Source organism: Molossus molossus, unplaced genomic scaffold (genome assembly GCF_014108415.1).
Source record: "Molossus molossus isolate mMolMol1 unplaced genomic scaffold, mMolMol1.p scaffold_m16_p_1, whole genome shotgun sequence".
In the NCBI taxonomy this organism is placed as follows: domain Eukaryota; kingdom Metazoa; phylum Chordata; class Mammalia; order Chiroptera; family Molossidae; genus Molossus; species Molossus molossus.
Window position 1 is genome coordinate 219,107,779 of NW_023425344.1, and position 25,023 is coordinate 219,132,801.

General features: G+C 54.5%; 1 protein-coding gene and 1 pseudogene across 2 annotated transcripts; both read right to left on the bottom strand.

Moving 5' to 3' along the window:
* Window positions 1–987: 987 nt before the first annotated feature.
* On the bottom strand, window positions 988–2,532 carry LOC118623490 (annotated as a pseudogene).
* On the bottom strand, window positions 2,073–23,572 carry RAB15 (RAB15, member RAS oncogene family). 2 transcript variants are annotated; one of them, XM_036254961.1, is made up of 7 exons: window positions 23,374–23,556; window positions 7,936–7,996; window positions 7,106–7,166; window positions 6,571–6,648; window positions 5,863–5,952; window positions 4,631–4,696; window positions 2,073–4,456 (listed from the first exon to the last, which is right to left on the bottom strand). In XM_036254961.1, the coding sequence occupies exons 1-7, from the start codon at window positions 23,495–23,497 to the stop codon at window positions 4,298–4,300; spliced, it is 639 nt and encodes a 212-aa protein (XP_036110854.1). In that variant the 5' UTR covers window positions 23,498–23,556; the 3' UTR covers window positions 2,073–4,297. The 2 variants fall into 2 exon arrangements, with proteins under 2 accessions (XP_036110854.1, XP_036110848.1); XM_036254955.1 differs by having other exon boundaries at window positions 4,380–4,456; window positions 6,419–6,648; window positions 23,374–23,572.
* Between the last annotated feature and the right edge of the window lie 1,451 nt (window positions 23,573–25,023).

Here is a 25,023-nt window from a genome sequence, read left to right on the forward strand (position 1 = left end):
CCACGCGTCTCAAATGGCTGCTTCCTAAAAACAAGCCCCCACTGCCTAAGTGGGAATGGAACTTTTGGCCAGGGGAAGAGGTAGCAGGAAATCCAGGATGAAGTGTGTCCCCTGCTGACGCTGGAGTTCCCAGAAGCAGCCCATAAATGTCCCTACCAAGCCACTGAGTCAGAAGGACTTGGCCTTGACAGAGGGCTAAACTTTAACACAGACTTTCCGGACTTCCGTGCAAGCCTAGAGCTTCCCCAGTACTCTCTGGGCTTTAGACACCTTTTATCGGCTGCCCTTCTATGACCTCTCTCCAGGAGGGCCATGGAAGTTCCTGAGCTGAGGGGTGGGGGTTCCCCCTCCCTTAGGTATAAGCCATTCGTTTTCTCCAGGTACAGCCCAGGACCCTTTGAGTGACCCAGGTTCTCACCTTTCACAACTGAATTAAATTGATAAGCTTCTCCTAAAATTCCTCAGTCCAACCTCGCTCAAACCAGCCCACCTTCCAGAAGCTTGTAACTGGTGACATGCACCAAGTGCAGGATTCCCACGGCTTCCCACATGGACAGCTGTGTTCTGGAAACCGCACGGGCTTAGCAGGCAGAAAGCTTAGGGCGGTGGTTCTCAACTCGGGCTGTACGTGGGCTTTGCTTTTAGAGATTTCTGTAAATAGAGACAGCAAAGCTTCCCCAGATTTCGATGTGGTTGTCTCTAGCCACGATTCTGCCAGTTACTTGGGGCCCCTAGGCACCTGTTTCTTTATCTGTTGAACCAGGGTAAAGATAATCACCCCTCTTATCTCACAGACGTGATCGATGGGATTGAGGAAATAAAGTTTTCCAAGTGCTCTGTAAACTGGAAAGTGCTGGTTAAGATCTTAGACTATGACCTTGCCTTGTTGCCCTTCCCCTCCCTCCTCCTCCTTTTTTTTTTCAAACAAAAACTCTTTATTTTTAAGAAAAGAGTGTGTTATCCCATTTTCTATTCTTGGCATAAATTTTAATTCTTTCCAGAGGAACCAAAACCTCCTGAACCCCCATTAGTGTGGTCCAAAGCTTGAACCTCCTCTCTTTCTGGATAAAAAATCCATTCACACATGAGCTGTGCAATTCGGTCACCCTTTTTCACTTCAAACTTTTTTTTGCCAACATTAAGCAGCACAACACCAGTATTTCCTCTGTAATCTGCATCTATGACACCAGCCCCTACGTCCGTGAAGTTTCGCAGCCAAGCCAGGACGTGGAGCTCCTCTTCCGTGGCACCCAGGACGAGCGGTCCGAGCGTCGGTTTTCACGAGGGTTTTCTGCGTGCGTGGTGCTGTGTAATCACAGGCTCGGTGCAGGTCCTAGGCCGCGGCCCCCGACCCCTGGTAGGGCAGTGGCCTGTTCCGAGCTGAGAGCGGATGCAATGGAGCCTCGTGCCACCCTGCTCCGCAGGCCGGGCCACTTGTCGCTTGCCAGGGAGACGGGGAGTGTCTCCTCGGAGCACCCCACGGTGAGCAGAACAGGCGGAGGTGGCAGCGGGGGAGACAAAGGGGCGCAGAATCTCACTGCTTCCTTCTTCAATTGATCCTTCTCTCCAAACACTCTTTGCCTCTCCCATTAACTGTACAGTACTCAACAGCCACCACCACCTAGACCGCCACCATCCAGTCCGCCTTGCTCCCCTGGACTCGTCAGTCACTGGGCTGGGTTGAACTTCTGAAAGATGACTTACTCCCTCCTCATGCCTTCAGGAAGGCCTGTTCCTGTTCCATCTGACAGGGGAGAATCCTCTTAGCTTTCAAGACTCCCTCAGACACAGACCTTCATCATCCCAATGATTCTGCTGGGTCTCTCCTGCAGTATAAGCCCATCGCAGAGCAAAGGGGGCTTTGCTTGGGGCTGCCCTGCAGCGGCATTGGGGAGACCCGGGATGGAAGACGTCTGCCCCTGCGTTTGGGTCCTGGAGCCTCTCCCCTTAACTGCCAGGGTCCGAGTGAGACCCACTCCCAGGGACTCATACAGGCATCCACACCTGTGGTTTGAAGTATTCTTTATTTTGTAAACATCTGTGTTTAAAATAGATGAACCCTGCACACAATTCATAAACTGGACCCGAGACACAGTACACAGAGTTCACCCGTCACAGGGAGATGGTGGGGCTCAGGAGCAGGTGGGGGCCTGGGGCTGGGCAGAGTCTAGGACAGCAGGTACGGAGGTGTGAGGAGTAAACAGGCAGGAGCACCTGCTCAACAGTCTGGGCCCAATGCCCGACCTCAGGCCACCTCCTGGACTGAGTTCAGGGGTGAGAGGCCGACTCTGGGACCTGGGGAGTGTAACTGCACCCTTACATCCCAACCCTCCTCTGGCTCCCACACCTTCCCCAGCTGCGGCGCTGGAAGGGGGCTAATCGAGCCGTAGAATCTGGACTCCTTGTTTTCCCTCCCAGAACTGCTGGGGCAGTTAGAACAGAGTCCCCCAGCCCTGAGGGTTAGGAGGAAGGCAGGGGTGCTCCGCCTGATCTCCAGGGACCTGCAATACTGACCCACAGGTCGGAGCCCATGCGAACAGGACTCCCCTCTGAAGTCTGGGCTGAGGGCTGGCACTATGCCCTCCCCACCACCAGGGGGATGCTGTGTCCTGACACCCGAGGACTCAGTCCTCAAGGAGCATCCCTAGCCATGATCATAACTACATCCTAGAGTCAGCTACATTTCTCATTAGCCAAGGACTTAAATGTATCCCTGTTCTCCTTTTCCTTCCTCTGTGCTAACCTGCCCCCATTCCTGCATCCCGAGCCTCCCTCTTCTGCTGCCTCCTGTTCGGAGAAGAGTCTGGTGGTCAGGTTCGGTGATTTCATCCACCCACCCTTTTTGGACTCAGGAGGTGGGGCTCCTAATCCTTCACATGGGTGTGCCCTGGATTTTGGCCCTCAGTCAGGGAATGTTCAACGCCCAGTTGTTCATTGCAGCTCCAGGCCCAGCCATGCAATGTGGCAAATATGTAGCTTAAGAACATCCTCCTACTGAGGATGGTGGGGAGCAGCCCTACTAGGGCTGGAAACTGACTTGTCTCGTCCTTAAACGGCCTTCTTCAAGCTACTCTTGGGCCCTTTATGGTTAAAACGCTTCCTGAACAAAGCGCTGGAGCCCTCGTCCACCGGAGGCCACGGTTCCTTCCTTCCCCCAGATACTGCTCTCTACCCACAACTCTGGGTCTCAGGACAGCTCGAGCGAAGGCTGGTTCAGTGAAGGCCCAGCTCACCTGCCAGGGAGTCGTGGGGAAGTGCTCTTCTCATAAAGGACTGGAAGATGGGGCCCAGGGAGCCCGTGTTCCCCTTTGGTTTGCACACTGCCGTCCCCGGCCTGCTCTTAACCTGACATCTAGGAACTAGTCCTTCATCTCCAAATCCTCCTTTCTGGAGGGCGCAGCTGGCTCGTCCGGCACTCCCTGGGGCTCACCTCGCCCCGGCAGCCTCAGGCTTTGGTTCCTTTCATTCAGGAGCCCAGGTGGGGAGAAATCATGTACATGCTGCATGGGAGGTAGAGAATCGAGGTGACGTTTTAATCCCTGCCACCCCTTGTCGTTTGTTTTCTTCTCTGAATCACCTGCCTCCAAGCCCAGTTCCCCAAGAGGCAGGTGGCAGGTAGCCAGGCAAAGCCAAAGCTGGAGGCGGGCAGGGAGAGGTCGGCAGCCCCAGGCTGAGGGCCACGTCTGGCGTTTCCAGCTTGATGTTCCACTTCCCAGATCACTGGCGAGGTGGGCTCATGGCACAAGGACCATGGGGAGGAGAGATGAGAAGCACCCCGTCGCCTCTGGCCCACCCACCGAGCAGGGTGGGGGTTCTCCCAGGAGCAGAGATGGAACGTCCCCGTGGCCTGAGTCCTCCCCATGGACAGGGTTAGGGAGAAAGGAAAGAAAGAAGCTGCCCCAGCAGCCACAACACAGGACGCACAGGGAAAAGGGTCTGAGGGAAAGGGAAGTGGGAAGAAGAGAGAAAAAGCAGACGGGAGGCAAGACGCACTGAGAAGGAGCCTTAAGGTGGCCTTGACCCCGGACGCCGCTGTCTGGGGTGCTCTCGGCACACCTGGGGCTCCTAGCAGGCCTGCGGCTGGGGAAACGGCTGACGGATACCACTCGGGGTGAGGGCTGGGGGCAGAGGCTGCTCAGAGATGACGGCAGAGCCCCGCAGGGCCAGGCAGGGGTCGCAGCTGCTGATGTTCCACAGGGTCACCCAATGAGAGAAGCAGGGCAAAGCCCAGACGCCCCGTCTGCCCACAGGCCTCCTGAGGGGTGGGGGGGATTTGTGGGTGCTCCATGCAGGACCCTCAGCACCAGCAAGTTTTTGAAGAGTTCACTGGGCCCTCAGGTTTGCTCTCATCCTCCTCGAGCTCTGCCAGCGCCAACTCTTTGCTGGCACGTGTCCGGAGACCATCCAGCTCCTTCCTGTGGGCCTGCAGCACCAGCTCTGTCAGACGCGTGAAAGACTGGGGAAGACCAAGCGCACCGGTTAGCCCAGTGTTTCCTCCTCTTGCTCATGCAACCCTGCAACTGCCCACGGGCGAGGTCGTCTTATCTCGGCTCTATCTGCCACCTTCTCCTCTTGCTTCCCCGCTCGGCCTGGCCAGAGGCACAGGGCACCTGGGCTTCAGAGTCCTCACCTCTTTAATGTTGAGGTTGGTGCAGGCACTTGTTTCATAGAAGTCCATGCCGTACTCCTTGGCCAACTGCAAGAAAAGAACATTCCTGAGAGGGAGGCCGCGAGGGAAGGGTGGTGCCCAGAGCACCTGGCACATACTTCTGCCATGGCCCTCAGCCCATGCTGTGCTGGGACAACTTCTCAGAGCAGGTACCTTCTCAGATGAGGCTAAGAGCTCCTCTAAGACAGGCTAGTACAGACATGCATACACATCCAACATACGTCACACGTCAGGAGACAAAGACACCAAAATGTTGTGGTAATACTGCAAATTAATGAAAAACATGGCTTTGGAGGTCAAGAGACCCAGACTTGGACATCAGTGCTGGCACAGAACAGCTGCATGACCTTGGACAAGGTGCTTATGCTAAGCCCCAGCTCCATGATCTGTTAACAGGGGATGCAGATGACAGCCCCTATCACCAAGGCCGTGGAAGGACTAAATGAGCTCATGATCACAGAGCACTTGCTTAGCACATACCATGCTCAATAAGCACTATTATTTCAGTCGGGTCTGCTTCTACTTTCAGATTCTTCAATGACTTTTTATTACTTTTTTAATACCAAAACAAAATAATAATACATTTTATCTTAAGTCTGAGGAATGCTGCTGACTGACAAGGTAGGAAAAAGCTCCCGAGGCCCTTGGAGCAGATGGATGACTTGTCTCGGTGGTGTCTGTCTTTCTTTCTGTCCTCTGGGAGGATGGTCTCCCTTATGCTTGGACATCCCCTCAGCGCCAGCCTCCTACCCTCGCTGCCCCCATGGCTTCTCCGACTATGGGCCCTTCATTCCTCCCTCACCTTCCTACCTCTTTCCAGGTATGAGGAGGACGGGGTGGGTGTGGAGGGGGAGGACTGTGAGAGGAGGCGATGCCTGGATGATGTTAGAGAGGAAGTCTGCAACCTGAGGTCCTTCCTCGTCACTAACACGGATGAGCTCTTAAGCAGAGACAATCTTGCTCTGAGGGACTTGGAGCTGGGAGAGTTGCTTTCCGAGAGGTCTTTGCGTCAGGATGGACCCCAAATCACTGTCCCGAAGGACAGACAGCCAACCCTCAAGGATGGCAGCACAGCCGGGCCTGAGCCTACCGCAGGAGTGAGTGCCTGATGTGGCGATGGAGTCCTGGGCCCCGCTCTCATGACGGGAGCAGAACACCCCAGGGCTGGACTCGGCCAGCTCCCTCCCACTTACCTGCTGCCCTTGCTCTCTCCCCACCTGCCGTTTCTGCTCTTCATCGGCCTTATTCCCGATAAGGATCTTCTGGACCCCTTCTGGTGCATACTAGGGACAAAGGACAGGCAGAAACACCAGTGAGCACTGCCTTTCCCTCCCATCTCCCCACCGCACAGTCTCCACAACAGCACCTAACGAAGGGCCCTAGGGACAGGGTGGGCTGACCGGGTGCAGGTGCCAGGGAAGCCACGGGAGCAGCTTAGGGTAGGAAACACTCTATCTAATTCTGAGGAACTCTCCACCCTAAATGATGGATAACTGGTATCTGAGCTCGATAGGTCACTGGACTTAAGTCCAACTCCTCATTCCACAGATAAGGAACTGTGGATGCAAGAGAGTTCCAACGGCTTGCCCAAGGCCCCACGGCCACCACGGCAGAGGCAGGACTAGAATCCCACCAGTCCTGACACTTCGGGGTAGAAGCTGTTCACAGGGTAGGAACAGCCATGGGCGCCTGAGGGTACAGAGCACGGAGGGCATGGCAGCTCGGGCTTCTTCTCCATGTCGTACTTACCCAGAGGTCTTCATCCGGGGCTGTGGAAGGCAAGCTTTCCTGGTAGCGTTTGCTCGCCAACCCAAGAGCTTCGGCCTTTCCCATCGGGCCCCCCTTCGCCCTCCCCTCTGAGGTGCCCTCCCCCACCCCAACAGTGAGGCGGCATCTCCTACCTCGTCCACATCACTGACCCACTTCATGATGTGCTGGTAAGAGCGCTCGCTGCTAATGTCGTAGACTAAAAATATTCCCTGAGAGAGAGCAGGAGAGAGAGTTGGGGCAGGTGGCGCACACAGGGACTGCACAGGCATGGGGCCAGAAGCGGGGTGGTGCCTTACATGCTGGGTCCCATTCTCCCTGCTCTCTGCTTAGCTAATGAGGACCCCTCGGCATCCAGAAATATATTCTGCCTCAGACCCCAAAGCTATTGCTTCCTAGCTCCACCACAGAGCTCTCTGAGGCAGGAGGCACCAAATACTTGGACCTGGGTCTGTGGCCCAGGGTGAAGGAGGGTGAGGGTGGGGGACCTGCCTGCAATGGGTGTTCAGAGAACAAACTGATGAATGAATGGTTGAGGAACAGCTCAGACTGCCCAGCAGGCAATCCGAGGGCCCTGTTTTGGGGGTGAGTGACAGATATCTCAAACACCCAGAGCCGGGAGTGTGGGTGGCAGCATCCCACCTCTGAACCCTGAAAATGGCGGCTCACCTGGGCCCGTCGATAGTACTGCTTTGTGATGGTCTGATATCTCTCCTGCCCCGCTGTGTCCCTGCAGTAGAAAGCCAGTCCCTCAGAAGAGCAGGGACCACAGAAGCAGGTGAGAAGGGAGGAGCAGGAGCTGAGAGACCCTGTGCCCATGCAGGAAAAACTGGGGAGCTGTAGGGTGAAAAATCAGTGGTGCTTTGGTCCCTCAGGGGATCTGAACATGCTGAGTCTGCAGGAGAGATGCCTGGTCACATGGTGCTGACAGGGCTCTTGGGGCCTTGTCCACTACATCTGCGCCCGAAGCCACAACCATAATGGGGCCTTGACAGCTCTCTCTAGAATTCGCCCACTGTGGCCAGAATGGTTGGACTGCTCCACCGCCAGACCCCGGGGACCTCTGAAGGCAATGCCCATACTACTCTGCAATGGGAAAGCAGCGCCACACGCTGGCCGAGGCAGTGAGTGCGTCCCGGGGCGGCAGGCCGGAGCCACAGCGGCCCCCTGTGGCTACTTGTGAGAACTGCATCGTGCTGCCCTTCCTCCTTCCAATCCTGCTGGGAGGCGGCACAGCCCAAAGAAAAAGCGTTATTCTATGACAAACCCACAGTGTTTAGTCTGCCAATTCCTCTAAGTCCTGCCTTTTGGTGACTTGTGGTCAATCCCATAACGTTTCTTCAGGACGAGATCAGATATTAAGGGAGCAGGAGATGGGCGTTGAGACTTCCATTTCTCTCCATCCAACAGGTAGCTGGTCGTCCCAGAGGAAGCCTCGGGATTTTACACGACAGTGGCAGCTGGAGGCAGCCCGAGTCCTCCCCTCCCACCCAACTCACCAAATCTGTATGCGCACTTTGATGCCATCAACCTCTATGGTCTTCATCTTAAAATCAACACCTGGGAAAGGAAGAGAGCAAGAAAGTTGGGAACTGAGAACCCGCCGGGAACTGAACAGGAAGCCTGGGGCACTGGCTCTTGAAGGGTTCTCCTCTGCTCCTTTCTCCTCGAGCTGAAAGGTGCCAGCAGTAAAGGGCTTGGAAGTGAATATGGGGGAATCCACTCCATCACTGCCTCAACCCCAAATGTGTCTCACTCACTCACACGTGACGTCTTCCCAGTTATACTTCCAGAGAGAACCGCTGTTTTTCCCTCCTGGGAGTCTAGTTCCTAGGAACCGCATCTACCCCGTGGGCCTGGGGTTTTCTCTCTCTGCCTTATTTAGCCTGGAGGGGCTATAGCACTGTCATGAATGTGGGGAAGGCACATGGACCCTGGAGAGAGGAGGACTGGTTCCCAAGGAGACGGCCTGGTGGGTCTGTTGTTGACTAACTGGTTTACTGTGGGAGGCACTGTTTGCTGGGAGCCTGGGCTTTGAAGTCAGGCCTGAGCTTGAATTCGGATTCTGGCCACTTAACTCACAGCTATGACTCTGGGCATCTTGCTTCTCTGAGGCTCCATTTCCTCATCTGTACAGTGGAGACATTACCCGTTGTTTCTGAGGGTCGGGGAGAAGACCAGTGACATACAGTGCCAGGCACCTGTTGGCTCGTCAGTCAAGTGCAGCCATCATTATGCCCTCGTACTGTCCTGGTCACAGTGGGAGCCGGGGAATGATGCCAAGCACCAGATGAAGAGGCAGTGGCCCAGCGTGGGGTTGGGGAGGGGCGAGGAAGACACGGGTCTCAGGCTTGAGGAGCTGAGCTGCCAGAGGGGACAGGACACACAAGGATTTGGCAAACCAGCCCAGGGCAGAAACACATTTGGGGAAATTTACAGCAAGAGAAGTCAGCAGCAGCAGCAGCACCAGGCTTGAATCGGAGTGATGACAGAGGTTTTTATCACTGCACCTCTCCCCAGCTCTGACTGTGCCCAGTGATTCAGGAGCTGTGTCTAGTAGGTTAATTAAGCTTAAGTCTCCATGTTCTCCTTGGAGACAAGTCAGGAATGGACACCATTAACGAGTCTGCAGGTGGAAAACGTGGGAAAGGCAGAGTTCTGGACCGCAGCCCCCAAGCTACACAGCACGGCCCCGAAGACCCCAAAGGTGCCAGGATTCCTCACTCGGCTGCCACGCTACCTGCGCATTACTTCTTTGCCAACGGGATCACTTCTGCCCTTATCCTGTCCCCAGCTTCCCACAAATTCCGACAGATTAAGTTCAGGCTCTTCCCTCTCACCATCGAGACCAATCATCATTTAATTAGAGGGAGAAAAGGTTCAGAACCGACCACCTGAACTGAATTGAGTTGGTCAGACGTGAATCATTTCTCCTTCCCACGCGGATTCCTATCTGTGGAGCTGTACTTTTCCAGGTGGACAATGCCTGGCAGCCATGCTTCCAAGTGCACTGAGAGGGGAAGAGAAGGGCGAGGCGGGAGGGGGCGCCTGGCCTTGGGGGGCACTAGCATGCCCGTGCCCATGCCCTCCCTAGACAAACAGTGGTGGAGAATTTGCCTCTCCCCAGTGCCTCGCATAGAAAGGAATCAAGAAATTCTTGTTTTTTCACAGTACAGTGCCTTCTTCCCAGGAGAACTAGCAAATTTGTTCATTTTATCATAAACCTAGCTCACCCCCAGACTAGCCAGCAAACCTGGCCAAGACGGTCCCTTGTGCAAAGTGGTCACAAGGCCTAGGGGTGAGGGTGGAGACAGAAGGCTCTACTTCCTTCATTCCACAAACTTCTGTGGAACTTCCCTTGTGACCTGCACAATGCCAGGTGCAGAGAGTAGCCAAAATGACATATGTCCCCTGCCCCTACAGACCTGCGAGGGAGGGGAACAGAGGCCCAGGGAGAGAGATAACTAGCCCAAGGTCAGCACAGCCACAGCAGAGGCCTGCGTGGGACCACAGCCCATGCCACGGCCCCTTGCACTGTTTCTTGAGAGAAGGGTGGATAGTTGTGTGCTAACTAGGCACAGAGGCCTTGGCGATGGTTGGTATCCCGTACCTCTGCAGGTCCTGAGAAGGAGTGAGCTGGGCGAGGAGGTCCCGGCACTGCGGGAACCCTCCCTGGAATGCAGGAGGTAGGACAGGCAAGAAGATATGCAACTACCCTGGGAGCAAGAGCTCAGCTTGGATTCCCTCTCCCCTCCTCCCTCACTTCTTAGCTGTGTGGCCAGGGATCAAGGCTGAGGAATTTTGGGGGCTCACAGCACCCCCACCATCTTGTCACCTAGGCCCTCATGACGACCCAATAAAATTTGTTTTAACATCTTTGAGAAGTCAAATGCTTCCATTTTGTCTTTTCATAAACACTAAGGAAGAAACAGAGTCTATGCTTTCAGAGGGATTTCCTCTCCCACCTGCTCTCCGCCCCCCCACCCCCCCTTTTAAATTTAAAGATGACAGCCCAAGGATCTTCAGTGGAATCTATTCCTTCTACTCGACTCACACACACCCTGCACCTTCCACGGGGTTCACCCTGCTGGTCAAACCCGGGCCCACTGCCTGTGCCCATCCACAGCCCCTTCTGTCTCCCTGCGTGGCTGATGGTTTTTTCCACTGCTGAGCACTGCAGGACAGTCAGAACACTGGCCTTGTTTAGTTGCCTGCAGACTCATGCTTTGTCACCTCAGCTGGGCCCTCGCGGCTGCTCAGCAAACTGTTTATTCAATGTGTGTTCACCCCTCACATCCTCACAGCTACTGTTCTCCCCGCTGAAGGCCTGTCTCGGGGCGCCCCCCTCCCCACAGCTGAAGGCATTCAAGTGAATACCACGTCTCCAGTCTGAGGGGCAAAATGAAGGCTGCCCGCTGAAGCCTTTACTCCGAGGCCCACCTCATTTCCTCAGTTTTCTGTTTTCTCCACCTTCCCTGGGGAAGAGTCTTCTCTGCTTCCCAAGTCTCCCCCTCGGCCCTGTCTGGGCGCACCTCCTAACAGGTTCAACCTTCTCTGTTGCATCCTCGAAATCTATAGGAAGAGAGATTCTTCACCCACCTCCACCCCGGTGTGTTCTCATCCTGGCTCCCCTAAGGCAGCACTTGTGCAGATCGTGGGATTGTGTTGAGATGCAGATTCTGGTCCAGTAGGTGGTAGGTCAGACTGAGATGCTGCATTAAGCCTCCAGGTGAGGCTGATGCTACTGGTCCATGGGTCACACTTCTAACAGAAGCTTCCAGGACAGTGGTTCTCAAAGTGTGATCCCCGGACTTGCAGCCTCGGCATCAGCCAAAACTTGTTAGAAATGCAAACCCTCCAGGCCCACCCAGCCCCACTAAATTTCAGTCACACAAAGTTTGAGAACCACTGTCTAGCCCATCTCTAGGCAGAAGCAAATCCAACCCTCATTCCCATAGTTACAGTGACACTAGGGGATCCAGACCCTCATTTCTTACACCAGCCCTGTGAAGCAGGTAGGAGCGGAGGTTACCCTCGTGCGACACGGAGAGGCCAAGTAACTAACGGCGGAGCCGGAACTGGTCACCAGTCTCTTTAAAGCCTACCCAGGGTACCCCTCACCCGACCAGTGGCTTCCCAACTCGCCGAGGCTGCGGAGACTTTCTGCCACGCCCCAGTGAACCCCACACCTGTTCTGGTATTATGAGGCGTCTCAAAGTGAAGCAGTGGGCACATGCAGGGCAAGCCTGCCATAGCCTATTTTTAGGGAACCCCTTGGTCCTTGAGAGTTTATGATTCCACTAAGCCCAGAAGTGCCACCCTGGACAGGGCCACCTCAGTGTCCTTGCAGAGAGCCTGCTCCCTTTCCCAGGCACAGGGACTGCTCAGGTGGGAAGAAACAAGCAAACCACCTCCACTCAGCTCCGACAGAGGTTCCTAGAGACCGTGGAGCCCAGGAGGAGGGTCAGGAAGGTGGGGCCCTTTCCCAACCGAGTGCCGAGAACACGGGGAGCAGCTCTTCGTTGCCCCAGCACCCCAGCTATGTTGATCATGATGTCTGTCACCCAGTGTCCTTTGCTGGCTGGAACTGCCCAGCCCAAGGCCTCTGCTCAGTGTGTTCTTTGCAGAGAAGCAACTCCTGACTGGACCAGGGTGGATATCTGACCAAAAGGAGGCCCACCAATGGGTTTAGCTGGTGACCCACAAAGTGACCTGTCAGACAGGACCAGGAGCTCGCCGGGCTGATCAAACCAGCTCCCCCCAGACGGTGCAGAGGACTGGCCAGCTGGCAGCGAGAGGCGCGTGAGGCAGACAGATGGGCAGAGAAGCGGGGTGCCTAAGACGGGAACGTGCCTGCTGGAGTGAGGTTCAGGGCACTACAGCCCAAGCACAGCCCCTCGCCCACACCAGACCTCACCTTCCAGCCTCACTGCACACCCCATTTTCTTACAGAGCACCTCAGGATGCCTGCAGAGTCACAGCCCGTGACTGCCCACTGATACCTAATGGCTCCCCACTGGCTGGCAGGCAAAGCATTTCAAGTAGGGGGTGGGAGGAAGACTTCTAAAATGAGGAGCCCCGCTCTTGGCTGCCTCCATTCTTTTGTCTTCTAGCCCCAACCAGATGGGGTACCTAGTGCCCCAACTAGTACCTACGGGGCAGATAATATACTTTGTATGTGACAAAGTTTTTAAAAAATATGTTTTCATTGGTTTTAGAGAGAGAGGAAGGGAGAGGGAGGCAGAGATAGAAACATCGATGAGAAACAGATCGATTGGTCGCCGCCTGCATGACCCAGATCAGGGCCGGGGATTGAAGCTGTAACCCAGGCACATGTTCCCAACTGGAACTGAGCCCTTGACCCTTCGGTCCGCAGGCTGGTGCTCTGACTGCGGAGTCAGTCCGGCCAGGGCTGGCTGTTTGTTTTTCACACCTCTGCCTCCGTGCAGTGCTGGCACAAAGCAGCGGTTCTGGTTCCGGTTCCCCCGTCCCAGAGGGTAAGGGGGGCCGGGCGCACATGGCTCAAGAGCAGGGACGTGCACCCTGCCGTCTGGGCGCTTCAAGGCACCAGCAAGAGACACTCCTCAGTCAGGCAGCAGTGCCAGGTCCTCCTGTCCCCGGCTGTGTGGCCTCTGCCCCTCCAGAGGCCTGGGGCAGTGACTGCTGCTGCCAGAGAACTTGGGGGACAGGTGAGGCCCTCCTCGGGGGTCAGGTCAGACGGACAGGGCAGGGGGCAGGCACCGGCACTCGCCTGGCTCCTGGCTCCTGAGATGCGCGCCTGGGGCAGTAAAACAGAGCTGAGCCTCCTGCAGCAGAGGGGCCGAGAAGACTGTGGACAGAAGGGGACAGGGCACGCGCGGGGAAAGAACACTCCTCACCACCGCCGCCTGCCTCCAGAGAAGGCAGGGACCGTGGAGGAGGGGCTCGCAGTGCAGCGCGGCGTGGCCGGGTTCCCATCCTGCCTTTACTGCGAATGGCCTGCGTGGTCTTGGGAAAGCTATTCAGCCTCTGATTCCCTTTCCTCGCCTCTAAGCGGGGGTGCCGGTCCTGCTGCCGAGAGTTTTTGTGAGGATTATGAGATAAGGTGTAAAACCCGTCCCATGGGGCCCGGCACACCGAGCTGAAGAAGCTGTCAGTCCCCTCGGTGATGAGATGCAGGAGCCCAGGGTCACAGCCTGGGGCGTGGAAAGAGCCCTGGGAAGCAGGAGGGCGCTCGCGCTGGGCGGAGGCAGGGGCGAGGCAGAGCTGGCGCTGAGCTGGCGGGTTTCACAGAACAGAAAATGCCGCCCTCCGTGGGCCCCAGCGCCCCCAGTCTGACTACAGCCTAAATTCCGGAGGAGCGAGGGTGCGCCTTACTGGTGGGCCAGCGCCTCGTGGGTTCAAGCCAGGTGCCAGCTTGCCTGCCCACCAGGTGCCACGTGCTTCGAGTGGAAACAGGGCCCCTCTGGGTGCCAAATGCTATCACCATGATCAACCACAGCCCAAAGGACCAGAGCGTGACCTGAGCCTTTCAGTAGCAATGAGACGCCACGACAGGAACAACTTAATACACCTGAAACCCAAGGCAGACACCCAATCCCTGGAGCCATGTTGGCTCCAGTTACCAAGCCCAGGTCCCAGGAAGGCCCCTGCCCCTCCCCCCAGGACACCAGCATGTGCTGGACACTGGAGTTCATGTGGGTTGTGGCAGGAGGTCACCTCCAAAGAGGTCACCCTGAGCAACCCGAAGACAAGTGTAGGGATAGGTAGACCCTGAGGGCAGGTGGCTGCCTGACTCTGCCACCCCAGACAAGGCATCAGAGTAGTCCCATTTCACAGTCCCCTTCTCTCAGCAAGAGAGAAGACCAATAGCACTAGGAGACCCACGATGCCATTTCCCCAACGGAGGGACGTGTGAGGGAAGAACAGGGAGGGGACGAGAGGAAGGGCTGAGACAAGGCTCAAGGGAAGGCTCAGGACAAGGGCCCCTGGCACACAAACGTCTCTACCAGTTAGGTGGGGGGCGAGGGAGAGCGTCTTTGCCCGGACCTGCCACTTGCTGTATCCCCTCTGTCCATCTGGGGACTACGTGCCCACTGACTTCCTCCTCTTACCCAGCTGCATACTGACTGCCCCTCATGCTGGCCTCAGCCAGCCTCACACCATCTTGCTCTGGGAGCGACAGGAAGCAGAAACAAAGAGGAGGCCCTGGACTTTGGCAGACAGAATCCTGATCTAACACCAAGGCCATGTTTTAACCTCAGGGCACTGGGGTCTAAGATGTGATTAGGACACCCACCCATAAGGAAGACTGGAGATTTCAGAATGGTTCTCCATCCCTCTTCTTTTTTTCCAACACAAACACACACACATAACCTCAACATGGAAGGACAGTGGTGATACGGAGACCAGGACAACTCCAGAGGCTACTACCTTCACATAAAATCTTCAAGGGTCAGTCTTCAGAATCCCAGGAACCTGGGGGCTTTTATCATGTAGAAGGTTTCCCAGTCACACCCGGACTCCCATGAGGCAGGGAGGAATGTATATCCCCAGGACCTGAGCCCTAGGAGTACCCCATTCCAGACCCCCGGCCATGCTCTGGTCCTGGAAGACCACTCCAGCAGCCTGGCTGAGCTGATGGGCATTGTCTGACACCAGTGTGACCCCGAGCGACTGGCAATACTGACCTTAGTCTAAGATACCAACCCCTTGTCTCTTCATTCACCAAAGAGGACCCGCTCACACAGGGATCGTCTGAGCTTCTCCTATGACATGTATCTGAGCAGAAGAGCTACAAGCTACTGGAAACAGTTCACCCATACAGGACTCTCCCCTCTCCTCACAGGCCCAAGCACGTGTAGCACAGTGAGCCTCTCATTGTCTTAAGTGTCCCAAGAAACCAATACTGTTTGAGACATCCCTCAGGGAAGAGCCAAAGTCCTCTAGGAACATTCATTCATTCATTCATTCAAACTGTTATTGAGTGCCTACTCTGTGCGAGGAACTAAGCTTAGAAGACACAGCAGTGAATCATACAGAAAGATCCTTGTCCTCAGAGAGCTTCTATTCGAGTGGGGAAGACAGAGAATAGTTGGGTAAACAAATAATTTCAGAGTGATGGGTTAAGAGGCAAAGCAGAATCACGGAGCAGACAGTGAGGAGACGTGTGCAGCTTCTTCAGATCAGCTGGCCAGAGACCTTTTAAAGCAGGTGGCATTTGAGCTAAGACCTAAATAACAGGAAGGTATCAGCAGGGAGAAGATCTGAAGGATCAGGGTCCCAGGCAGGGGAAGCAGCAAATATCCCGCAGACACGAACACATTTCTGGCAAACATACAGTTCCTCAGAGAAAGGGAAAAGGGACCCACATTCTTCCTTCATTGTTATAAAGAAAAAAAGCACAGCAAGGCCCTTCCCTTCCCTCAGATCTCATGGGGACCCGCCCTCGCATGTGCACACATGTGCACGCACACACATACACATGTGAACTTGTGTGCAGGCTCTAATCTCAAAACTGTACCAAGAAATATCTCAAACACTAGCCAGGTAAAGTTGAGGCTCTGTGCCCCCACTTTGTATCCCTACATTGAATGTTCACATGTGTAAAGCACACTATTTCTGTGTACATAGTAGGTACACAAAGTACGCGTTCAGGACACATCAGTTCCTGGACCCTTCCCCTTTCTCTGCTGCCTGTGTGCGCAGACCTCCACGGGGCCTCTGACCTGTGCCGTTGCTCCAGCTAATCCTGTCCTACTCCCCTCGGCTAGACCCTGACCTGGGCCTTGCCTTCCTGAGCCTGCCGCTGGGTGGTCAGTGGGCCCTGACCCCTCACTCCCCCCGTGTTGACAGGAGGAAGATACCAAGGCCAGGAGCCACAGGAGCAAACATCTTGGAGGGGACATGGCCTCCAGAGGCATCTACCCTCACACACAGCCTAGCAAGGACTGAATTGAACTTAAACTGGTGTGACCAGGACCCGGCCACTATCTGCTGGCCCAGCCAGACAGAAGACAGCACCTCCTCCCCCACCCTTGTCCCCTGGGGAAGCCTTCTTAGTCTTCAAGGCCCCACTCAAATGTCACTTCCTCTGTGAAGCTTTCTCCAACCTCCCCGGGAGGTATTTGTCACTCCTCTGTGATTCCAAAGCATTTTGACATTGCTTTTGCATAATATTTTGGTGTCCGTCTGGAAGCCTGACTCCCCAGCTGCACGGTAAGCTCCCAGAGAGCAAAACAGCATCCTACTCATGTCATGTTCTCATCGCCTAGTAGAAGGTAGACAGTCATTACATATTATTCAACAAATTAAATAAATGAAAGAAAAAAATGAACAAGTGAGGAAGTGAGTGAATAAGTGAAGTCAGTACATGCTAGGAGAAAAGATGAGTAGACGGAAAACTTTAATCAGGAAGAGCGATCAGGAATGACCCACATCTCAAACCAACTGTCCTCTCTGTAGTCCACGGTGCCCGGGTCACAGACTTCTCAATAAATATATTATCAAAATAGTGAAACGAGGGCAACTGAGATGTCATCCTCAAAGCTCCCCCCGCCAGGCTCCTCAATCACACTCCAAGTGTCCTCCAGAGGGAGGTCTCAAGGCCAGCAGCAGAGGGACAACTGTCCCTCCATCCCAGGGCGGGGGAGGCACGCGTGCTCTCCTCCTTGGCTCACAGGACGTTTTGCTTGGCAACCTGTGGAAGGACCCTCCGGGATGAGCGAGGGCATGCACAAAGCCAGCTTGGAGAAACTGGAGGAAGGGAGAAGGTTCAAGTTTGGGCCACCTGCAAGCAAGATGTGAGTCATCACTTATCTCAGGACCTCACATTTCCCAGTTATAAAATAGGGCTGATGATTAGCCCTTTCCTTGTCAGTGGGAGGAATTAAATGTCCAGGAAGCTCTGTGGTCCCTTGACAAAGCACGCTGTCCTGGCAGAATAGCCAAGGAGAGGTCAGAGGCCTGTGCAGAAAATTGGCAGTTTTTCAGGGAAACGGGCACAAATATTAGATTACAGAAGAAGGCACTCTGAGAAGAGCTGGCAATCGGGGTAGAAGGGTAATGGCCAAATATTGACTTTCATGTTCTCAAGCTCATCACCAAGATGTCTGGGGAGCAGGAGGAGGCTGGGAGGAGGAGGAAGGAGCAGGAACCAGGGTGCTCAAGGCCGTGGGTGAATCTGCAGAGCTGTGAAGGAGGCACAGGGGCACGGAGCAGCGGAAATGAAATCCTCGGAGAGTTTCAGAGCTATTATCGGGGATCATGACCTTGGGGAAGGGGGTGGGCAGAACATGGCCTGAGGCAAACTGACACCTGGCAGAGCCACCCCCAACCCCTCGATCACCTCTCTCCCTACTCCTCCTCACCTTCTCACCAACTCTTCCTTCTCAGCCCTGGGCACTGCCAGGGCAAGGGGGAAACTGGCACAGGTGCGGAAATGAAACCCAGAGCCTGCTCCTGTGCTCCCTGGCCAGTGACACGATGGCACCCTGACTGCTGTCTCTGCTGACATTGCTCCCCCGCTCCTCACTCAGTACCTGGCACACAGTAGGTGCTCAGTGCACACCGCCCAAACGACTGAATGTGTGAGGGACGGAGAGTTTATTAATCTCTACAACTCTCTTATGAGCTAGGAAAACTAATAATAATACACCATGACGGCAGCTACCCTCTTTTTGAGGGCCCTGCAAGTGCCCCGTATTCATCAGCCTCTGGAATCTTCACAGTGACCTCTAAGAAAGATTCTGCTATTTTCTGCCATTTACAGAGGGCGGACCTAAGCAGAGATGTTGCATAAATGTCCGAGGGCATGGCCAGGAAGGCCATGGGAACTCCATGCAGACTGCCTGCGCTCTTTCCCGTCTTTAACTTGTTTTGTATTGACATAGTTGAAATTTACAAATATCAGAAAACACTATAAACAGAGAAAAGAGTGAATTTAAATATTTTGACCAGATTAAAGCATGCAGAAGACCCAATGAAAAACACATTACATAATAATATGCTACTGGTATCTCATTTACCCACTTTATAGTCGGTCACAAAAATAGGAGTAAACATCAATTTGAAATTTGGTGAATGGACTTGATTCCTGGTTAACGTACAGGATATAATATACCCTTTGCATATATGGTTAATTTTACTGGTTGTGTTACAGTACATTTAGAGAAGTTTGGTATTGGTATATATTTACTACCCATGGTGCAGTACATAATGGTTAGAAATACATTCTCCTAATTTTCTCTATGAACTTAGAAAACACTACTGAATTAATAGCACCAGCCACTAAGGGACCCGAATTCCTTACTATTCACATTTACATCTGTGCTCTTTTCACGCTACTCACGGCGTCTCACCTTCCATTCTTTTCTGGGGGGACTTTGGGAACAGGGTGGGGAGAGACCTGTCTCAGGCTGCCCAAGTGCTGGGGCACAGACCCAACCCGGACTCTCCCGCGTGTCACCCGGCATAGGCACACAGCACCTCATGGTCTGGGTCCCACAGACCCAGTGCCCAGGCATCGGCCTGATGTTGGCTAGGCTGGATTCCGGAACCAGATCTCTCTCCCCTGGCCCTCCTCCAGCCCTTTCCCTCCCCTTCAGTCACCACAAGTCCTTGCCCCAGGCGGCCAGACTCCGTTCAAACAGAACTTCCTGAGAAAGGTGATACTACAGCACAAACCCAGCCTAAGAAAGCAGCCCTGAAGCCACAGCGGTTCAACCAGCCAAACTGGAAAATCACAGGCTGCAGCTTCCTCAGAACCCAGAGGGGTGCTGCTGAACAGTAGCCTTTAAAACAAAAGGTCTAGAGACCAGGGACAGGTATACTCAGGGAAGACCAAGGATAAGCAGGAGAAAATCAACCCATGGGTGGCCCCTTGGTGGCATATGTGTCACCCCTAGCTGCCATGCAGAATGGAAACCAAAAGTCCCTGCGTGCAGATGTCTATGTAGGACAGAACATGGTCTCCTTGCCTGGGCAGGCAGCACAGGTCACATGAGGCCCTTTCAGAAGTTGCCAAGTTGATCAGTAGGAACTGAGAACAGGTGATGGTGTGGAGTTTGATGTTGGTGCCACCGGAGGGTGGAGGTGGGGGGAGGAGGGGAAGAGAGAGAATGGGCTGAGGTTCCTTCCTGCCCAGACACTACCATAGCCATTGACTGGTCTCCTGCTGCAAGTCTTAACCCTTCTTCCAGCCAACACCCTAAGTGCCATTTTTACCACGTCATTCCCCTGCTCAGAAACTTCTTATACTATTGTAAAGGCTCAAATTCCACCCCCTCAGCCAGGCCCTCAATGCGTCTGCCTTATTCACTCAACATTTAATTGAGGTTGTGCCTGACCCTGTACTAGGACTATGAAAACAAAGAGGAATCAGATTTGGTCTCACCCTCAAGACACTAAAAGTATAGTTTGGGAGACAGAGGTAAACAGAGGAATGTTCTCATTCTTCTCCTAAAAACCCCTTTGTGTTCCAGCCAGACTGCCCAGAGTTCCAGGAACACCCACTGAATTCCCACCTCTGTCGTCTCCATCTGCTCCTTCCCTACAGGAACTGAAAAGCAGCTCACATTGCAAGGCCTGGCTTCCCCTCCGCCTTGAGCCTTCCCTGCAGCTTCTGGTCCACAGGACTCCTCCCCTTCTGCGACCTCCTCCAGCACCTGCTTGTAGCAATGGTACTCAAACGGTCCTCTCACCACTCACTGGCTGCCTCTTACATCATGGTTTAGCTGCTGATAATGACTGTAAGACCTTCATTAATAGTAACGATCCCAATCATCATGGATCCCCTATCTTCGAAGAACGCCTCACAAAGTGCTCACAGATACATTATCTTGTGGCCAAGGCTCTTTGGGCCTCCCCAAGCAGATTACAGGCTTCTGTGGGCAGGAAAAGGTAGACTGCAACCCATCTCTAAATGCCAGGCACAGTGCTTTGTAGAGAACATTAAGGCACTGGCTGCCCATCTCTGCACCACATCTGGGTCAGCACAGCTGCATGGGAAAGGCATGCCAGTGGCACAGGTCCAGCTGCAGGGCCACCTGCCCACCTACTGACTAGAAAGAAGAGAGGTGGTCAGTGCCTCACTGCTCCCTGGCAGGCCAGTCTCTGGAATGTTACAGGCTCTTACAGGAAGTGGCATAAATAGTAAATCACAAAAGTGCCAGCCTACGTGATATCAACATGGTCCAAGTGTCTGAACTCTGTCTTAGCACTACTCGGTGAGTTGCCTCATTGTCCCCATTCACAAAAGAAGCTCCGAGAAAGGTGCCCAGATCAATGCCCAGCAAGGAAAAAGAATGTACCTTAAACAGGGAGCAGTTCGATAGAGGTGGCTACGTGTATTGTGTGTCTTGGAATCTCTAGGTCTCAGCACCGACCCTACCTACAGGACACGTGCAGATCTTTAACTGGATAAATTCATGAATATGACTTGGTAGCACCCATCTTCTCGGCTCCTTGATTTGTCCCCTGGCTGCCCCTTCCACCTCCGTGGAAAACTTTCTATATCCAGAAAAGGAGAAAGCTTTTCCTGATCATCCCCCTCCTTCCCCAAGTCTTAGTTAATACTGAAAAACACGCCCAAGATGAGGTAGAATAAGCATTCAACAAGAATGCATTTAAGAAACCCAGTGGGCAGATTTTAAAAGGCTGATGTGAAGAAAGAGGGTTTTTTCTTTCCCACAGAATCCAAAATCCTCAACAGCCCTCTGCATCCTGGGGAACGGGGGACCCAGCCAGCAGACACAGAGAAAGACTAGGAGAGCTGTCTTCAGGCTTTAAGTCAACACACCAAGGGCTTTGTGGGGACGGGAAGGCTAGGGTGCTGCAGAGGCGACCCTACCCAGTTCTGTTTCACCTCTACCCACAAAGCGGTTGGCCCCAGAGGGATTCTGAGGAAGTCCCCGTGACCTGTGAGGGAAAACTATGAATTTACTGATCTAGCTGGAAGAAATGTCTAAGATAGGAGAAGACAAGGTAGAAGAGACATTAAGGAGAAGGGCTGGTAAATAGCAATACGAGGGTCAGGGACTTAAGGAAAGCTTCTCACAAGCCTCAGAAGGGTTGTTTTGGTATTTCAGAAACAGCAGTTCCCTCATGTGTCTGTGGGAAAGGGGGACACATCTCCTAGGGCAGCTAACTCCCCCATAACACGGAGCAGGAGCCCAAGAGCTTCTGAAGTGAGGAGGCAGAGCAAAGCTCTCCAAGGAAAAACCTGGGTCACTCCTGGGACTTGAAATGTGGTCAGGATGCCAGGGTGAAAACTACTGGTCTTCAGGCAAAAGCCAGGGGTCCCCAGACAGCCCACCATCCACTGTGATAGCTCAGCAGCTCCTGGTACCAGGCCCATCCCAAAAATAACCACTGCAAGTTTCTTTAAGTGCTAAGCTGCTGCCCTTTGTCCCCACATCCGCACCTGTCCTCATGTCCCATCTGGTTCCTCAGCCTCTCCCTTGCTCACTCCCAGGCCTTTTCTACGGCCTCCGCTTTCCTTGGAGCCTTCCCCAGGGGCACGCAGCCCTCTCCAGGCCTCTGCGCTCTACCCATCCCTCTGAGATGTCTCTCCTCCAAGCTCCTGGACCCCTAGGAGCCTGCCTTACAGCTTCTCTGGGAAAAATGAAAGTGTCTGTTCCCTGACCTTACTAAATCCCTTGAAGATAACAAAGCAAAGAGAGAATGAGCCCTAGGTGGTCAACGATGATAACAGCAAACACCAGCATTATCTAAGTTCCACCATGTGTTTGTGCTCAGTGCTTTTACAAACAGTATCTCATTTATTCCTCACAACACCTTGGCAGGTAGGTACTATTATTATTCCCATTCTACAGGGGAGAAACTAGAGGTCAGAAGCTTAAATGATACTCAAGGTCATGTTGCCCCAAAGTGAGGGCTTCAGGTCTGTCTTGACAACAAAGACCGTGTCTTAAACCCGAGCCCCTTTCCTCCTGGCTCTACCTGCTCCCTCTTCTCTCTTGGCAAGAAGTGTGTGTTGGGAGGGAGGGTGGAAGCTTCAAGTGCTAGGGGCCCTGTCTGGCAGGAGGGGGCACCTGGGCAGTGCTGAGGCTACTCCAGCCATCATTCAGGGAACCTGTCACACGTGGGTGTAATTCCTTCAACTCAGACATCCCAGAGAAGGAGCCCCCTCAGAGGTGAGGCCACCTCCTGCCAGAACAAGTGATCCCATCACAGTGCTGTCTGGGTGCCACCAGGCCTTGTTCCCACAGGCTCCAGCACTGCCAGATCAAAGACATGTATTCTAAGGTGGGTCCTGCCTGCCTTCTGACCCCGTCTGGACAGTCAGTCCTGAGGTCCTCAGCCTCCTTCGAAACGGATGCTTCAGCCAGCTGCTGTTCCGAGCGGCTGTGAGTGTCCCCTCCTCAGACCATTGGGCCTCACCTTACCTGGCCCTCCTCCAGGTGTCCCACCCCGTGGCTTACCTTCACAGCTGTGCCCTGGAAACCCAATCCCTTTGGCCCCTCCCTTCCTCCTTTCTCCCATTCCAGGCTCCACCGTGGGTCACCCCTGAACTGGGGGAACCCCGTGACTCAGTGACTTGGCTCTCCACCCTGAACTCCTCTTCTCGAGCAAAGGCTTTAATTTCCACCCTCTCCACCTGGGGGGGTGAGGGGGTGGGGGGTGTCATTTCAGTGGCTAAGGTCCCCAGGCCTACACCCTGCTCTCGGCTTCCAAGAGAAGGCTCCCCAGCGCGAGCCTGGAGAGCCCACCTCTAGTCACGGACAGCAGCAGGGACCCCTCACCTCCAGGAACGGAGGCTCAAGTCCCCAGCCGGTGGCCCGTCACCCCAGGATTTATGCCCTAGCCCTGGCCTCTCGTATCCCCGCCTTCGGCCAGTGAGGTGAACAATTCCTCCCGGGCTAGGCGGGAAGGGGAAGGGGCCGCCGGGCAGGTGGCGGCGGCGGGGAGGGGGGCGCCCCTCGGCCACCGCCCCTTACCGATGGTGGAGATGTGCGAGGAATGGAACTCGTTGTCGGTGAAGCGGCACAGCAGGCAGGTCTTGCCCACCCCGGAGTCCCCGATGAGCAGCAGCCGGAACAGCACGTCGTACTGCTTCGCCATGGCTGGGCCAGAGGAGCCCGGGGCTGCGGCGGGCGGCGGCGGGCTCAGTCCCGCTCCGCCGCTGCCATCGCGGAGCGCGCCTGCCGGGGACGCCGCGGGCGGCGAGGGGGAAGGCGGGCCGGCCCCCGCGCCAGCCTCCCGCTCGGCGGTGCCGGGAAGCGCGGTGCGGCGGGAGCGCGGTGGGAGGAGAGAGCGGCAGCCCCCGCCCGCCCCTTCCCCTGCGCCGCCGCCCGGAGAGGGGCGGGGAACGCGCCCGAGAGCCGCGACCCCCCGGCGGGGGCGAGGCGGCGCGCGCTCCCCTCCCGCAGGGTGCGCCGCCCGGGAGGGCCCAACTCCCTCTGCACCCCACCCAAGCCCTTTGTGCCGGGAACCAGACCCCGGGGGAAACAGCTGGGTTTTGCTGTGGACCTTCTGAATGGGTGAGTTGGAGTGAGCTCCCATCCAGCCCACCTCTACCAAACTCGGCGTTTAGGGCTCATCTTGGTTCTCCCCAAATCCCATCCCGAACCTGGCGCTGACAACCTGCCAACTCCGCCTCCCTCCCCCGACCCCACCCCCGCGTAAGCCTGTTGGCGGTGGTTTGTGAGGGGCGCCCAGTGGCTGGTCCTCACCTGGGTTCATCCCAGGTCGGAAGGCCTTGATCGGGGTCTGGACTCAAACACTGAAGCCGGGATCTCCAGGAACACTAGAGTGTTGCTAGAATTCTCCCTCTCTGCCATCTGGCTTCCCCATAACCATGTGTGACTGTGTCTGCCCTCTTCCGTCCTCCCCCATCCCAGTTTTTCTTTAAACAGGGAAAATTGGTGACCTCCTTCACCAGGCTGAAAAGATAAATGATCATAAAAACATTTCCAAATGCAAAACCCTTTGGAAGTGTTGTGCAGGCAGAAGTCTCTGTTTTGGGTCTAAGCTGCTTAGGGTAGGTGCTCAGGATGCCAATACATTATTTCAAACCACTAAGTATTTCTGCTAGTGTACATAATGGCACCAAGGAATGAATGGGCCTCTTTCAAGATCTAATTTACTACCGCTGAATGCGTTAGCACTGAAGAGAGGCAAATAAATGTTCTCTGGAGTCTAGAAAATTGCCTATTCCTAAGAATGAGTATTAGGGGAGTCTGGTCCATTAGATCTTTAAAAAGTGATGAAAAAGTGTGTGTGTGTGTGTGTGTGTGTGTGTGTGTGTGTGACTGTTTTCAGGCTGAGTATTGGATGGAGAATGTTTTTCAGGAGTAGGTCAAGGAAAGCAGTAAGTCCATTTACTTGAAGAGTTATATTTCAGGCAATGTGTCAAAATGTTTATAAAGAAGGAAAAAATCCTGAACCTGATAGCTACTTTGATTACATTAAAAGCTAAGGAAACTGATCCTGTGGATTCCATTAAGATTTCCGGGTATTTCTCTTCTCTGGATATGCACTGGGTTTTTGGTTGTGCTGAGGGCTCTGCCATTGGGCATCCTCCACTCACCAGCTATGCAACCTTGAGCATGTTGCTGAACCCCTTCGCCCCAGTTTCCTTATCTGTA